A 17621-nucleotide genomic window follows, 5' to 3' on the forward strand; every position below is an offset into this window, starting at 1 on the left:
GTAAACCAAATCTGAAATGGTTGATGGGAGGATATGGCCAAAACAGCTATGTTCTGTCCTCATATCATAAGCAACCAAAATGATCTTGTGCACTTACAATATTGAAACCACACATGCACTTATGCACATACTCAAATGAAGCAACAAACAAACACATTGATTTGCTGCCTCTTTTACTCATTGCCTAAATTCAGAGGGCAATGTACTTTGATGGAGACCGGAGTGCACCCCTCTTTTCCTGTCGGGGGCCGTTCGCCATGTTGGTCATGATTGAACAAAAACCCTTTCCAAATCGCCCCTCCACAACCAGTTGCACAATTTGAAATATAAAAAACACAGTTTGAAATCATTCAGTTTAAAAACGCTCAAAGAAATATTCAAAGCTACAAATACAATACAATACAATGCAATGCCCACTACAACAACAGTTTGCATGCATCCCTCTGGTCCAAAAGAAAAGCAAAAGCAAGGAGAAGAGAGATAAAGAACAAGGAAGCAGAGTGAGAGAGAGAAGAAAAGAACACAAATACAAACAGATGAACTGAGCCCAATGCACTGTAGGATAGTACTAGACACCCTTCCGCCACAAGGCATATATAGCTCAAAAGACAAAGCAGTTCTTGAGAACATATTCCTTAACCTCTTCCCATCTTCAGTGTGAAGCTTCATCTTCTCACCTCCATGATTTTCCTCTGAAGCTTCTCAAGATTCTTTCATGCCTTTACCCTTGTCTATCTATACATCCATCTCGATCTCACCCAGAGGCAGATAAGATAGCTCCAAATCTCCAGTGCCATTGCCAATGGCGGCAGCAGCAGCGGTGGTGGTGGTGGTGGTTGTGGTGTACATTTGATTAGCTTATCACCTCGGCTCATCCATCACCAATGGCGTCGTTAAGGATGAGGTCGTGTCGTCCTGCTCGTCCCGTGTCGCTTGTCCTGTTCTTGCTCGTCGTGTTGCTGCATTGCGCGTTCTTGCCCACCAATGGCGACGATGGCGGCGGCGGTGGCGGGGACGACGCGCTGCATGGCGACGCGCTGGCGTTGGTGAGGCTCAAGGCGACGCTGCGGTGCCACCCTCACGCGCTGCGTGACTGGTCGGTCGGCAATGTCGCCGCCGTGTGCGCGTGGAACGGGGTGCGGTGCGCCGGCGGCCGGGTGGTGGCGGTTGACATTGCCAACATGAATGTATCCACCGGCGTGCCGGTGGCGGTGGCGGTGGCGGGGCTTGACGCGCTGGCCAACCTCTCGCTCGCCGGGAACGGCATCGTGGGCGCAGTGACCGCGTCGGCGATGCCGGCGCTCCGGTTCGTCAATGTCTCCGGCAACCAGCTCGGCGGCGGCCTTGACGACTGGGACTTCGCGTCGCTGCCCAGCCTCGAGGTGTTCGACGCCTACGACAACAATTTCTCCTCCCCGCTCCCGGCCGGCGTCGTGGCGCTGCGGCGGCTCCGGTACCTCGACCTCGGCGGCAACTTCTTCACCGGCGAGATACCCGCGGCGTACGGCGGGATGGCGGCGCTGGAGTACCTGTCCCTCAACGGCAACAACCTGCAGGGCGCCATCCCGCCGGAGCTCGGCAACCTGACCAGCCTCAGGGAGCTCTACCTCGGGTACTACAACGTGTTCGACGGCGGCATCCCGCCGGAGTTCGGCCGCCTCCGCAACCTCACCATGCTGGACATCTCCAACTGCGGCCTCGGCGGCCGCATTCCGCCAGAGCTCGGCGCGCTCGCCGCCCTCGACACGCTGTTCCTCCACACCAACCAGCTGTCCGGCTACATCCCGCCGGAGCTCGGCAACCTCACGGCGCTCACCGCGCTCGACCTGTCCAACAACGCGCTCACCGGCGAGGTCCCCGGCTCGCTCGCCGCGCTCACCTCGCTCCGGTTGCTCAACCTCTTCCTCAACCGCCTCCACGGCCCCGTCCCCGACTTCGTCGCCGCGCTGCCGCGGCTGGAGACGGTGCAGCTCTTCATGAACAACTTCACCGGCCGCGTCCCCGCGGGCCTCGGCGCCAACGCGGCGCTCCGGCTGGTCGACCTGTCGTCGAACAGGCTGACCGGCATGGTGCCGGAGATGCTGTGCGCGTCAGGCGAGCTCCACACCGCCATCCTCATGAACAACTTCCTCTTCGGCCCCATCCCCGGCGCGCTCGGCTCGTGCTCGAGCCTCACCCGCGTCCGGCTCGGCCAGAACTACCTCAACGGCAGCGTCCCCGCCGGCTTGCTTTACCTGCCGCGGCTCAACCTGCTCGAGCTCCAGAACAACCTGCTCTCCGGCCAGGTCCCGGCGAACCCGAGCCCGGCCACGGCGGCCGGCTCGCAGCTGGCTCAGCTCAACCTGTCCAGCAACCAGCTGTCCGGGCCGCTTCCGAGCTCGCTGGCCAACCTCACCGCGCTGCAGACGCTGCTGGTCAGCAACAACCGGCTCGCCGGCGACGTGCCGCCTGAGATCGGGGAGCTCCGGCGGCTAGTGAAGCTCGATCTGAGCGGGAACACTCTGTCCGGCAAGATACCGGAGGCCATCGGCCGGTGCGGCGAGCTCACCTACCTCGACCTCAGCAAGAACAACCTGTCCGGCGCGATCCCCGAGGCGATCGCCGGGATACGCGTGCTGAATTACCTCAACCTGTCGAGGAACCAGCTCGAGGAGGCGATCCCGGCGGCGATCGGCGGGATGAGCAGCCTGACGGCGGCCGACTTCTCGTACAACGACCTGTCAGGGCAGCTACCCGACACGGGCCAGCTCGGCTACCTCAACGCGACGGCGTTCGCCGGCAACCCGAGGCTGTGCGGGCCATTGCTTAGCCGGCCGTGCGGCTACGGCGGCGCCGCCGCGGCAGGCGGGTCGCCGGTGGTGACGCGGCAGCGGGCGACAGCAGGGGACTTCAAGCTGGTGCTCGCGCTGGGGCTGCTGGTCTGCTCGGTGGTGTTCGCCGCGGCGGCCGTGCTCCGCGCGCGTTCCTGTCGCGGCGGCGGCGGTGGTCCCGACGGCGGCAGCGGCGCGTGGCGGTTCACGGCGTTCCACAAGGTCGACTTCGGCATCGACGAGGTGATCGAGTGCATGAAGGACGGGAACGTGGTGGGTCGCGGCGGCGCCGGCGTGGTGTACGTGGGCCGCACCCGGTCCGGCGGCTCGATCGCCGTGAAGCGCCTGAACACCTCCTCCACCGGCGGCGACGCCGCGCGGCACGACCACGGGTTCCGGGCGGAGATCCGCACCCTGGGCAGCATCCGCCACCGGAACATCGTCCGCCTCCTGGCCTTCTGCAGCCGCCGCGACGACGCGCCGGCGAGCGGCAGCAGCAGCAACGTGCTGGTCTACGAGTACATGGCGAACGGCAGCCTCGGCGAGGTGCTCCACGGCAAGGGCGGCGGGTTCCTGTCGTGGGAGCGGCGGTACCGGATCGCCGTGGAGGCGGCGCGCGGGCTCTGCTACCTCCACCACGACTGCTCCCCGATGATCGTCCACCGCGACGTCAAGTCCAACAACATCCTCCTCGGCGACAACTTCGAGGCCCACGTCGCCGACTTCGGCCTCGCCAAGTTCCTCCGCTCCTCCTCCTCCTCCGGCGCCGCCGCCGCTGCCTCCGACGAGTGCATGTCCGCCGTCGCCGGCTCGTACGGCTACATCGCCCCAGGTACGCGAAAACCTCGCACCATGCATCGCACGCACGCACGTAATCGTACAGCCAGGATTGACTTGCGGATGCATCAATCCTGATCCCACTCGTCGCTGTCGCATGCAGTCCAGGGTAGCAGCGGCCAGAGGCAGCACTGACCACTGACCGCCCTCGCTGTCACTGGGTAGTGGGTCCGACCGTTCAAAAGTCAAAGGAAGGATTTTATTTTTTTTCTCTACAGCACTTCACGTATAGCCGCAGGAGTCTGTGAATTTGAATTTAAACAAATTTCGAGTGAATTTTGGGAGAGCCAACGTAGGGCAAGGTTTGAACGGGAGGCAGGGAGACGCATCATGCGTGTAGTGTAGATCGCACAGGCAAATCTGATCTTGCTGTGCGTCGCGTGTTGGTACTGTACATGGCCGCAGATGCCGACGTGGCATGCAGCAGGGGAGTGGGGCCCACATTTGGGGGAGCTTCTGTAGCGCACAGACTGAGCGGTGGGCCCCGTGAGCGCAACCGGCCAAAAAGGGGTCCTCTGGTCAGGCATGCACGCACTCGAGAGCCCAATAATTTTCTGTGGGGCCCACCGGATAGTGACCCGACGAACGGGTGGGCCCGCGCTGCCAGTTGGACAAGGCCAGGCCATGCAGGTGTAGCGTGTAGTGTAGTAGTAGTAGCGTTTTTGTGTGGACGGCGTGGCAGTGGGCAGGCCGGTCCTGACACGTCAAACCAGAGCGCCATGGCTGCCGCAGAGTAGCAGCATTGGACTTGCCAAAAAGCCACCCATCCCCACCCTCAACAAATTACCTAAAAACGCCGAGACGAGCCAGTCATATTCATCTCGTTGTTTTTGATATTGTTGATAGTGTAAGTCTAAAACTGAAATTGTTAAACCGACATAAATTTGGAGACGATAGAAATTCGGTACAGTTGTTTACCGGATAGATGGTTACTTTACATTGGTCCCGGGTAGGATGAGGATGAGATGGGTGAGCCGTGAGCAAGCCAGTGGGAGCTTTAGGGTTCGGTTACGCCGCTGCTGCTGTATCTTTGACCGGCATGGGGGTTAACCCAGTAAAAAGGCCCCATCGATCATCCCCTCTCCTGGGGTTTCGCCAAAGCGGCTCATGCTTGCTGCTGCGTCGTCCCCAAAGCAAAAAACCGAACGGCCGGCGTTGCCACGGCACGCTGCTGAATGCTGCTTTTGAACGGCACTGTAGCTATACGGCCATGCCCTTTGCTTGCTTGCTTTTGTGTTAATTACTACTTTGTTTTTAGTTAATCTGAACGGCACTGTAGCTTGGATTAGTGTAAGGATCCTAGGTGAGCATGGGCTTGACAGAGACACAGATTTGGGCGTGGGATGGGGCTATGATCTCGATCTCTCTTGATCCAGGAGAAGAATTTTCCTTGGATTTGGGAGTGCTGTGTTGGTAGGATAAACAAAGGGTTTTTAGTTTTCTTTAGTGCAGTGTTATGGGGGGTGAGAGATTGAGATTTCAATGAATTTGATTATATGGGTGGGTTTTTTTTTTGTTGTACCAGCAACTAGAGTAGTATAGTACTATAGTAGTACTACTCCTGTAGGCATTTCTCTTGGGATTTGTTACAGAATGTTGCAGGCACTTGGTCTTGTCCTTGGTTTCTATGCTGAGGGGCACTACTAGGCTACTGTTGCTCTGTACTTAATCAAATCACCAACCAAGATACACTTAGATTTCGTTTTGCACGAGAGGGTTTAGTTTATCTCATGTGGTGTGTACTGCACGTTGGAACGGTCCTGAAATCTTCCACCTTCAAAATTGGTTTCATTTCATTGGATTTTATAGATATTCTTTTAAAACTTTTCGCGGCACAGCTAATTGTGATCATGACATTGCTGTTTTTCGCAGAGTATGCGTATACCCTAAGGGTGGATGAGAAGAGCGACGTGTACAGCTTCGGCGTGGTGCTCCTGGAGCTCATCACCGGGCGGCGGCCGGTGGGGGGCTTCGGGGAAGGGGTGGACATCGTGCAGTGGGCGAAGAGGGTAACCGACGGCGGGCGGAGGGAGAGCGTGCACCGGGTCGTGGACCGCCGGATCAGCACCGTGCCCATGGACGAGGTGGCGCACCTCTTCTTCGTGTCGATGCTGTGCGTCCACGAGAACAGCGTGGAGCGGCCGACGATGCGGGAGGTGGTGCAGATGCTATCGGAGTTCCCCCGCGGCCAGCCATCGCCGCCGTCGTCATCGTCGGCGCCGGAGACGACGACGGGGGAGGAGGAGAGCAGTCTGGAGAAGGAGCCAAACTGCTACAAACTGTTCCCGGACTTGCTCAACTAATTGAGTGCAAAACACAATTAAGTTGCCATTGTTACAAGACTTGGCAATGATAAGTGTGGAGGTGATCAGACAGGAGCTGGGGGAAGAAGATGAAATAACATGTAACCTTTTATTTTGTTTCATCTCCTCTTTCTTTCTTTTTCTTGTTTCTAATTCTTTTGCCATCAAAGGTGTATAGGGTTTGATCATATGCTACCCTTCTAGGGGATTGTGCTGTCCAATGTAATAGTCACTTCCATCATAGCTTTAGCCCTTTGTAATCTCCTGGTAATCTTGAGCCACCATCCATTGTCATCTCCTTTTTTACACCAGTTCTTCTTTATATGCTCATTATGTGTACTACCACTGGTTCCATATATACTATAGTTTCATGGCTTTTTGTATTATTCAAGCCAATTTTGTCATCAAGGGAGGTGAAGTAATCATCTGTTGGAAGATTCTTGACTGGAGCTTTGGGTTCAGGAAAAGTGAGAAAAAAGAAAAGAGGAGTACTTGACAGTCTTTGAAAAACATCCCGAGTCCCAAAGCTTAAAGCAAGATGGACAGTGACTAAATTGAACAACTTTATCAAAATAAAGGAACCAGGATAAAACATCAAGAGAGATTTTTTGAAGAAAATTATCATGATGGATGGATGATGCATTGTCTCAGTCTCTCAGAGTTTCAGGGCTTGCAGTGCTGGTAGCTTGAATTAGCTTCAGAATATTGAATTCATTTTTACTGATCAGGCATTGATGCAATGATGAAGGGAAGTCCAAAGCTGCATGTTCTAAGACAGCTTCTGTACACTGTTCATGTATCGACTGTTTTTGCTTTGGTTTTCGTCCATTCTACTGTGTCCTCTGATGACTGTAACGTTGAGCATTGATACTTTGCTGGAGCGGATGGAGCACACTTAACATGCAACTCAGTTCTTTAACATTTTACTCCAAATTCAGATGCAAGCCATTTCAGCCTTCTTAACTCTTGCCTTAATGTAAATCGTTTTACGAAATCTAAACACCTTTTAATCTTCTATATCTTCCATATTTTCTATTGCAAATAGTACTGTCTGTTTTTACAGACAATGATAAAATCACTGAAAAATAACTTTGACCATTACTTTTATTAAAAAACCATATATAGAAATATCAAAAATATATGGGTTTTATCAAATCACATTTCAAGATTAATCTATAGATATGACCTACACATTTTTAAGATAAATATTTTAAAAGTTATTCATGGCAAAGTTATAAAAGTTTGATGTTAGTCTTTTCCAAAACAACAATTATTATGTAACCTGATGAAGTATACGCTATCCTTCCCATAAATAAATGACTTATTATCAATTTCAGCGTGGCATAAATGGACAGCGAAGTCAAGTCTATAATGACTTGTATTTGCAATAAGATTAGGGCAGTCTCGATAGAGGTTTTATTTAGGTGTCATACATATTAATTAGCTGATACATCAGCACAAAAGAGAATATTTACATGAAACTATGAGAGAAAATAAATTAGTTTCATGGCCATGAAACGTTTAAGCACTGTTACTAAGTCCTCGGTAACATAGTGAAACTCAAGTTGAAGGGTTTAAGGCGTTTTAATCAAACATTATCTACATGCAATTAAACTTTCAACAGTAATTAAATATTTATTTAGTTTTGAAAATGGTACAATGAAACAATGCATTGCGAGTAGCTGTTTCATGCATCGTTTTATCGACTTAGTTATTTTAAAAACTGTATAGTAAAACTAGGCATTGAGACTGACCTTAGAGTAGATTAATGTCAGTGACCGACGGGAGTGGAGAAAAATAATTCGGTCACAGACTCTCGACTTGTTGGGACCATTCCCTTTTACCTTAAAATTGAGGACAATAAAGATGCTCGGAATTCAGTTATCGTTCACTCGATCAATATAAGAGCAGCTCAAAACTTTTACAGTGCTCCTAAAAAGAAATACTCAAATTTGAGCACTGCTAGTGCTGGTTTTCACCAGCTATGGTTCTTCCTCAACCACACTGGTGAATGTTAACACAAATTTCCTCTTTATTGTTCTTGACATTACAAGCTCACCACATTTGAGGTGTCTGAGGAATCCACATCAGAAATTGGCCACTTGCTTGTGTTTCAGTGCTCTCCAACCAATGTCACGTCTGAAGAATCCTTCAGGCCAGTCAACAACATCTACCGCATCGTATGCTCTTGTCCTTGCCTCTTCGACGTCTTTGCCTTTAGATGTGATCCCAAGCACCCGGCCTCCCACAGCGACAAGATTTCCATCCCCATCCAGTGCTGTTCCAGCATGGAATATTTTTACAGCGGGCGAGACCTGCTCAGCCTTCTCGATATTTCGTATCACAGTCCCCTTCTTGTAAGACCCAGGGTATCCTTGGCTTGCCATCACAACCACCATTGCCATTTCAGGTGACCAGGTGAGTGAAACATCGCCCAGTTCACCTCTGCATGCAGACAGCAGAACCTGCGCCAAATCAGACTCTAATCGCATCATAAGAACCTGAGGACAAGAGATGAAAAATATATTAGTAGTGAAAAGTATAACCAAAACTTGATGGTAAAACTATTAAACAATTCAACCAGATAGCCGAAACAAGTAAACAGCCAAAAATAAACACTATCTTATCTGGAAAATAGTATTCTATAGTTGTAAAATGTATTAGAAAAGCAAGATAAAGACTCCACATGACTGTCAATTATTCACAAAAATGTACTACTTCCGTTTTATATTATAAGACTTTTTAGCCTTGCCTAAATTCATCATTGATCAATGTATATAGTTTATATATATGTCTAGATTCATTAGCATCCATATGAATCTAGCCAATACTAGAAAGTCTTACATCGTGAAACGTAGGAAGTAGCATACAAGGGTTTTTGGATTATTAGGGCAGATGCTGGATGAGCAATTCAGACTTATGATCTGAGGTGAACAGCTACTACCTCTGGTCATAAAAATAGAATAATTCTATTGGCAATCTTCATGACCCAAAATTCCACATGACTGTCAATTATTTGCCAGTAATATCACCGTATATTTTATTGAAACTATGCAGTCTGAAAGTAATTTTACTTCAAAGACAAACATTTCAGTAGTCAGAATTGTTTGATCTGCGCTCATATAATTTCCAAAAATTTTAGAGCAGATAGCAAAAGGTTGGGCAATCACTAACAAACATGCCAAAGCAGATAAAAAAATTGGCCATCATTAAAATGACACAAAGTAGAGTGTGAACTGCTAGATGCAGACCTGTGTGTCAAAACTACAGGAGGAAAACTCTGTTGGCATGACATGGATGTTTGTTTCATTCTATTGTCCGACAAGAACACCTTTTTCATAATGTGACCAGAGAAACCAGAATCCAAATTTAGTGCAATTTTGTTTCATTCTAATGTCCAACAAGAGCACCTTTCAAGGTTACAGTTCGGCCGTAGTGTGATCAGAGAAACCAAAATATAAATTCTAATGATTCAAGTACACAGATATAAAAAAGAATTCCTAACATATAGTGTATCTTTGAAGGTTATAGTTTATAGATAGAGAACCACTAACCTGGCATTCTGGGTCACCAAACCGTACATTGTACTCAATAAGCTTAGGCAGACCAGATTTCTTCTCAATCATAAGTCCAGCATATAATACACCAACAAATTTGCATCCTTCAGCTGCCATACCTTTAACTGTTGGGATTATTATACGCTCCATAATTATGTGCTTAAGCTCTTCTGTCACTATTGGTGCAGGGGAGTATGCACCCATACCACCAGTATTTGGGCCTACATCACCATCACCAACTCTTTTGTGATCTTGTGCTGATTCAAGTGGCAACGCATTTTCGCCATCCACTAACGCAAAGAAAGAGGCTTCTTCACCCTCCAAATATTCTTCAATAATAACCCGTGAACCAGCAGAACCAAATGACCCTTGAACCAACATACAGTCTATGGCTTCAAATGCCTCATCCAAAGTCATAGCAACAACCACACCTTTTCCAGCTGCCAATCCATCAGCTTTAACAACAATAGGGGCCCCTTGATCCTTGACATATTGTTTAGCTTCTGTAGGATCTGTGAATGTGCGATACTGTAAAGAAATACAGTACTCATGTCACCATTATTAACATCTCAAGTTACACATAGATTTATGTAGAGGAACCCTGTTTATTCCGTCTTCCTTTTCTGATATCTTTACATGACAACACAATGACTTTATTTCGAAACTCAGCCTATCTCAAGGAAAATTTCAGGATATATGGGCAATGCTTAAGTATAGTTCACCTAGAAGGCTAGAAAGCTGAAGATATACCATTAACTCTGAGATGATTACTTCTATTGTCTATAACTGATACTATAAAAGAAAATTTGTTTTCTTATGCTTGAAATGATGCATCTTTTGTTCTTTTCTTAAACATGGATATCACAAACGAAATTTCGCCACCTTGTACTCTCATAAGAACAATTCCCCATTGTCCCAGAAAGATTAAACAAATTAAAGAAATGTAAAACAAGGTACCTTAGCTGTCGGAATATTATACTTATCACATAATTTCTTCATAAAGTCTTTTGATCCTTCTAAAGCTGCAGCTTCCGAGGAAGGACCAAATGCTGGTATCTTAGCTTTCACGAGGTCATTCACAAGACCGGCAACAAGAGGAGCTTCAGGACCTACTACAACCATTCCTACTCCCCTCTTGAGGCAGAACGCAATAACGGCATCACTATCGGAGATGTCTAAGTCCGATATACAGGTCGCATCCCCAGACTGAGCAATACCTATGTTCCCAGGGGCGCATAGGACTGCATCACAGGATGGAGAACGATTCAAGGCATAACAGAGAGCGTGCTCCCTTCCTCCACCTCCAATGACCAAAACAGTTATCCTCTGTTCTGAAATAAAACAGGAAGCAAAAAATTAAACCAGCTTGCCCTTGATTTTCACATCCAACTGTTCTCCTCTCGACTAGCTTGACAATAAAATTGATATAAAAATTTGACAATAAAGTTTCATCTCATAAACCATTTGAAGAAAGAACAAAAAGTAGCTGAACTAATCCAAGAGTCCTTTACCAGCAAGCAGGTTAGCATCAGCCAACGATGACTTCAAGCTTGAGTCACCATTCTTTGAAGCCTGAACGATCAATGGAGAACCAGAGGCGACCTTTCGCATCGCAACAGAAGAGCAAGTGCCCATCCACGCCTGAGAAACAGGCCAAGACACTGAAGATTTCCATCCAGCGCAGTGACGAGCAAATACCCCATGATGCCTTGCGGCGAGCTTGAGAGGAGCCCCGACACCGTAAGCAGCAGACGCCATGGTCTCTGACCTACCGAGGACCACAAGATTCACTCAGTCCAAGAACCTCTACATGCTCATAGCCACCCATAGCTTAAAAGTTATCTTTTTTTTTTTTGTGTGTGTGTCTCAGGGTTCCTCCCAAGAACTTGCAAGGGCGCCTCACCTGTCTGTGCAGCCTCAGAGCAGCACGACCTAGAAGGAGAAGCGGAAGTTTGCCGGCGACGCAGCTGCCGGACTGGTGCGCACCACCGCCTCACGGTCTCACCAGGCTCGGTAGGGCCCGCGGCGGCGCTGCTAAGAGAAAAAGCGCACCATGGTGGCCGCGGAGCAACAGGGGGCTCGCCGGAGAGCAGGCGGAGGTGCCAACGCGAGCGGAAAGGCGGCGGCGGCCGCGGGAGCAGTGGGAGAGAGCGGCGTCGATGGGAAATTGGGAAAAGCAACGCAACCGCAGCGTTGGTGGGCTGGGCCGGATCGCTTCCGGTGAAGGCCCAGGTACCACAAGCGCGGTGCCGGCCTGGCCCACCCAGGAAGGAATCTTTTTATTATTTAAGTATTTTTAATAAATAATTTTTATACTAGACTGTCCGATATTTTTTTTTGGCAAAATTGCTACATGGCATAAAAAACGTGTAATTAGCCGGTGGACACTGTAAGATCACGAATTTGCTGTAGGGCACCATAAAAATATGGTAATTAGCGGGTAGAAACTCCGCCCATTATTTTATTAATTTCGGAGTAAAAATGACGAAATTGCCCTCGGTGGCCAACCCATTATGCTGGCTGGGTCTGGTTCAGTCGGTTTAGGCGCCACACCACACCCGGACCCTAGCCTACAGGGCGACCGAGCAGACGGCGATAGCAGCGACCTAGCTGAGACGAGGGTGACGACGAACCGACCACCGAGGGCAATCTCGTCATTTTTAAAAATTTTGACTCCGAAGTTAATAAAACAATGGCTGGAGTGTCTACCAGCTAATTACCACATTTTTGTAGTGCCCTACAGCAAAATCGTGATCTTTCAATGTTCACCGGCTAATTACACGTTTTTCGATGCCCTGTAGCAAATTTTGCCTTTTTTTCGTCATTTGAACCTTTTAACCATAGTGAACGGACCTCTGTGCCAATACCTTGGGACGAAGATGAAGTACATGCCACCCTCAAAGACGCGAAGTAAATGGTTCATTTTTTAAATAGTTGTCAAACTGGTCAATTTCATAATCTGTTCTCTAAAAGGGTTAAATAGTGCAAAAATCGGTTGTTCTTGAGGGTTGTAGCTTAAATTTAGATTCTCAAAATGTTGTCTAAGACAAGGATGAAAGGAATGGTGGGGACGATGGGATTCTTACTCAGGAGACCTAAGTGCATGTGAACAACGATTCGGTGGTTGACCGAAATGAAATGTGGAGTTGTTAATGCTATGGAGATGGCTCTATGTGTTGATGGTGTCGATGAATGGAATAAGGCCATCTTCAATGCAAATTTCATGGATACGGTTACCTAGAGTGACATGTCATCTAAAAAGTTTGAAACTAGAATGAAACACCCCTCTCTCAATGCATAGTTTCATCTATTGTTGTTTTCTAGGTTACATGCAAGACACAAACTGTCTAGGTAACAGTGCATAGAAGGTTTCATCCCCATGAAACTTATTTCATCTCTCTCTTCATTAATACTTTGCCACATCATCAAAAATACCTACATGGTACCCTATTTATTGTCCATGAAACTCCTATTGAGATTGGCCTAATAGATCGACATTTTAGCAAGGTCCCAATATCGTACATAATGTAATAATTGCATTGAATGATGACATTGATGAGCGAAGCTTTAAGAACAATGGTTGTGATGTAGATGTTGACAATTGTTCATCAATTTCTTCCTCGGGCAATGAAGAGGCAACTTCGTTGTACACTGTGACATAGCCGCGTTCGGTAGGCCTTGGTAGTTAACTTATCTATCTTGTTTTTCACGCACACGCTTTCTGAACTGCTAAACGGTGTATTTTTTATAAAAAATTTTCTATAGGAAAGTTGTTTTAAAAAATCATATTAATTTATTTTATATTTTTAATAATTAATAATTAATTAATCATGTACTAATATATTACTACGTTTTCTGTGTCAGGGATAAGTTAACTTATAGCCATCACACCGAACGCGGCCATAGTTGGAGAAATTGAAGAGGGTGAAATGTGACGATCGGAGATGTACCTCATTTTGAATATATCACAAGGATAGGAGACGTTGTTTCTGAGAGTGGTCTTTTGCGAAGAGAGTGTCCATCAAGTGTCGAGGAAGCCATTATTAGGAAGGGATTGATGTTGATACAATGTAACAACTGAGAATTTTCCTTCAGGACTATGCAGACCATCATCACCGACCATATTTTTTGGAATAAAAGATTCACGGTGTATTGGCAGCGTGGATGTTTGTAGAAGTTATGTCCTTGTATTAAAGCGGGATCAAGATGGAAGATTGCAAATGTGAATCACCCTCACACTTGTAAAGCGCCAGTTCCATCTAGTGAATTGCAACTCACAATGTTGTACCTACCTAGCCAGATCGTTGGTATCGTGCAACATTACTTCGATGTGTTCCTCCCAACACTTATTGAGGCATTTTTTTTGGCTTAATTGAGTACTAGATGAAATATGGCGAAGCATGGAGGCAAAACAGAAGACGACTCACATAGGGCTCGTTCGAGAGACACTGTTGAGTTAAGCTTCTCCCTCCTTTTCCGCGCCCACGCTTCTCGAACTGTTAAATGGTATATTTTTTGTTAAAAAGGTTTATATGAAAGTTGTTGTAAAAAATAATATTAATCCATTTTTTAAGTTTTTAATAGCTAATACTTAATTAATCATATGCTAATAGTTTTTCTTGGTTTGCGTGCACTGATTATACTCCTCTGCACCCCTCCTGCAAACGAGCCCATAGTATGGGGCTATTGGAATGAGGATTAGGGTCCATGTTTATTGAATGCAATTGCGCATTTCAAGCATGGAACGAAGTATTTTATGTACCATGGAGGACAAATGGAGATGGATGGGTGTGTTATGAAGAATGTGTTTTGGTGTTTCCCGATGTGCTTGGAGGGTTCTAAGTACGACAAGCCCGTAGTGTTAGTTGATGCCACATTTCTAATTGGGAAGTACAGAGAAACATTTTTTTAGGGTTAATTTGATCCGTGCCATTGCAATTATACGTATTCAGATAAATGCCATTACAATTCGTCTATTCACAACCATGCCACTCAAATTTTACAAAATTAGAACGATGCCACCGCCGTTAAGTTTTCCATCCTTTTCTCCATCCATAGGTGGGACCCACATGTCATATTCATCTTCTTCCTCCTCTCCGTCGGTAGTCCGAACTCCCCTCCTGCCAACGCCCTCACCTAGGCATCAAGAACACCATCTAAAAAACCCAAAATATCACAGGACGGGGAGCAGGAGCTCTCGCACCCAACGGACGAGCTGCTTCATCTTCAACATTTACTCCTTTTTTTCTTTCTTCCTCCTTTCTTTCTTCTACTCATTTTCTTCTCTCTCCCTCACAGGGCGTCAGCAGGAGGAGAGATGAGGAGAAGCACGACCACCGGCGGGGAGGACGGCTCGACACGAGCTGGTATTTGAAGGAGGCATCGCAACTGTTCTACATCGACGGCGAGGCTGACCTGCGGCGCATCTTGGCCCATCACCGGCGGCGCCTGCTATGCAACAGTGGTGGCGGTGGCAGCAGCCGCTCAATGCGAGATTTCTCTGGTTTTGGATTTTGGTTTTGGGTTGTGAGTTTGCTTTGCTAGTTGTGTTCTCTACGCTTACACGTGGAAGAGGGAGCAGCTCGCCGCCGACGAGGAGTACGCCGGACACGTTTCTTTCCGGTGGTCGTGCATGCAGCTAGGGGAGGCGGCGGCCTAGGTGAGGGCGCTGGTAGGAGCGGAGTTGGGGAAAGGCGGATTGTCGGCGGAGAGGAGGAAGAAGATGAATATGACATGTGGGTCCCACCTATGGATGGAGAAAATGATGGAAAACGTTACAGCGGTGGCATCATTCTAATTTTGTAAAATTTGAGTGGCATGACTGTGAATAGATGAATTGTAATGTCATTTATCTGAATACGCATAGTTGCGATGGCACAGATCAAATTAACCCTTTTTTTTTATCACGATTGATGTTGACGCAAATGACTAGCTAGTACCAATTAATTGCTTTTGCACTAACAGGGAGAGAACGATAGTTGGTCTTGGTTGATGAGCAAAATCCGGTTGGAGGTGTTGTGTACTACAAGGCAAGTCTGTGTTATATCTAATCAACACACCGGGAGAACCAATGCATGCAAGGAGAAGCTTGATGAATATCCTAATTGGATCCATTGGTGGTCTATATGGCATTTCATTGCTAATCTATGCAGGAAGCATAGCAGTAAGGCATTGAATGGTAAGCTAAAGGGGGCTTACGAAAGAGTTCGAGAAAAAATTGCTTATGCAGTGGAAAAGAAGAATTCAAGGAAAAATTGGAGAAAGTTATGAAAGAGTTCAATGGACCTGGAAATGCTTGGCTTCAACAACAAATGCATGATTGACGTAAATGGGCACATGCATATGATCAGGGTGGTGCGAGATATGGCATGATGACTACTAATGTTGCTAAAGTCTTCAACACTATGGTGGTGTTTAGATTGAGAAAATTTTTGGAAGAAGTGTCACGTCAAATATTTGATCGGAAGTCGAAATGGGTTTTCGGACACGAATGAAAAAACGAATTTTACGGCTAGCCTAGAAACCACGAGACGAATCTTTTGAGCCTAATTAATCCGTCATTAGCACATGTTGGTTACTGTAGCACTTATAGCTAATCATGGACTAATTAGGCTCAAAAGATTCGTCTCAAGATTTCTTTCATAACTGTGCAATTAGTTTTTTAGTTCATCTATGTTTAATGCTTTATTTAGATGTCCAAAAATTCGATATGATGTTTTTGAAAAAAAATTTTGGGAACTAAACGAGGCCTATGTTGGGTGGAATCCAAACAATGCTGGTATATGCAATAGTCGAGTTTGACTTCAAGAAATGCAATAGTTATAGTAGATATTATGAGTCTTAGAAAGACATAATAGCGGCAACCAAAAAACATCTTGACATAGCAGAGGCTGAAAGTGCATCTAGGTGGAATGACGAGGGCCGCGTTCAGTAAGGGGCTTAGTTAACCGACACGCAAAACATAGTAATAGATTAGTATATAATTAATTAATTTTAAGTTATAAAAAATATAAAACAAATTAATATGATTTAAAGCATTTTTTTATAGAAAAATTCCGTAAAACAGACACTATTTAGCAGTTCGGGAAGTGTGCGTGCGAAAAAGAGGTAATCTTGGTAAATAAGAAGAGATGCCGAACGCAGCCTAGGTGACTGGAGCTAGAAATATTCTTATAAAAAATAACAAAGGGTGAGTAAATAAGAAAAAGAACAAGTGTCAAATATTTAGTTCAATTTGTATTAAAAAATATGAAGATTTCAAATAATAATGGTAAATTATTGATAAATGAGAGTATAACACATAATATTGTGAGCAATTTATCTAAGAAATATAGCTGGAGACTACCTTTCTATTTGTTTTTCTCTTAGCATGTTCGTCCTAGGAACGTTTTTCTTCGAATTGAATTAAAAGACAATTAAAGTAGATTATTTTTATACTAGTCCACTTATAGACAAAAATTTGTCAGGACAAGCTATACTTAAGCTATAGTATTTAGAGTAAATATTATCGAAGCTGCATAAAAGGACAACTAATATGGCTTATGACATGTGACCACATGTTCTATGGTCTATGGATTTTACATAACCCCACTTTGTCTAGATATCAAGTAAATTTAACATAAATAATATTATGCATAGGGAAGAATTAAGAGAACAATTTATATTAATAAATTAATAACTAAAACTTCCATGGACACTCCATAGGGTGAAATTTCTCGATGTAAATGTTTGCTCAAAATATATAGCGACAATGTTTTGTGAAGTTTTAGGACCATAACACCCGGATTATGTGAGTGACATTGGTCATAATACATGTGATTTTCTAAATTTACTTTATTATTTAAAAATAATAATCAAACCTTATATTATCACTTTTATATCTTACACTTTATATTCTATATATTTATACCGTAATTTTCAAAAATTTTATAATAACAACTACGCCTAAAATGGTTGACTTTGATTCCGAAGAAAAAAGTAGTTAGTCAACAAATAAGCAAAATAAATGATGAATCAATAAAAAAAATCGGAGGAGAATCCTTTTGTGGCTAGAAAAGAAAGAGGAAAATTGATATTCTCGAGTATGTTTTATCGTTCACCCAACGTTAAGAAAT

At 45.9% G+C, this 17621-nt stretch overlaps 2 protein-coding genes across 3 annotated transcripts; one reads left to right on the top strand and one right to left on the bottom strand.

Annotated features, from left to right (window-relative positions):
* The first annotated feature begins 299 nt into the window (after nt 1-299).
* On the top strand, nt 300-6335 carry LOC102722536 (leucine-rich repeat receptor-like serine/threonine-protein kinase BAM1). Its single transcript, XM_040529092.1, has 2 exons — nt 300-3642; nt 5520-6335. The coding sequence occupies exons 1-2, from the start codon at nt 885-887 to the stop codon at nt 5948-5950; spliced, it is 3189 nt and encodes a 1062-aa protein (XP_040385026.1). The 5' UTR covers nt 300-884; the 3' UTR covers nt 5951-6335.
* A 1389-nt stretch (nt 6336-7724) lies between these two features.
* Nucleotides 7725-11627, bottom strand: LOC102705473 (phosphoribosylamine--glycine ligase, chloroplastic-like). 2 transcript variants are annotated; one of them, XM_006662779.3, is made up of 5 exons: nt 11411-11627; nt 11019-11275; nt 10465-10838; nt 9505-10035; nt 7725-8451 (listed from the first exon to the last, which is right to left on the bottom strand). In XM_006662779.3, the coding sequence occupies exons 2-5, from the start codon at nt 11263-11265 to the stop codon at nt 8038-8040; spliced, it is 1566 nt and encodes a 521-aa protein (XP_006662842.1). In that variant the 5' UTR covers nt 11266-11275; nt 11411-11627; the 3' UTR covers nt 7725-8037. The 2 variants fall into 2 exon arrangements, with proteins under 2 accessions (XP_006662842.1, XP_015697757.1); XM_015842271.1 differs by lacking the exon at nt 11411-11627 and having other exon boundaries at nt 7970-8451; nt 10465-10833; nt 11019-11122.
* Between the last annotated feature and the right edge of the window lie 5994 nt (nt 11628-17621).

Source organism: Oryza brachyantha, chromosome 11 (assembly GCF_000231095.2).
Source record: "Oryza brachyantha chromosome 11, ObraRS2, whole genome shotgun sequence".
Classification (NCBI taxonomy): Eukaryota; Viridiplantae; Streptophyta; class Magnoliopsida; order Poales; family Poaceae; genus Oryza; species Oryza brachyantha.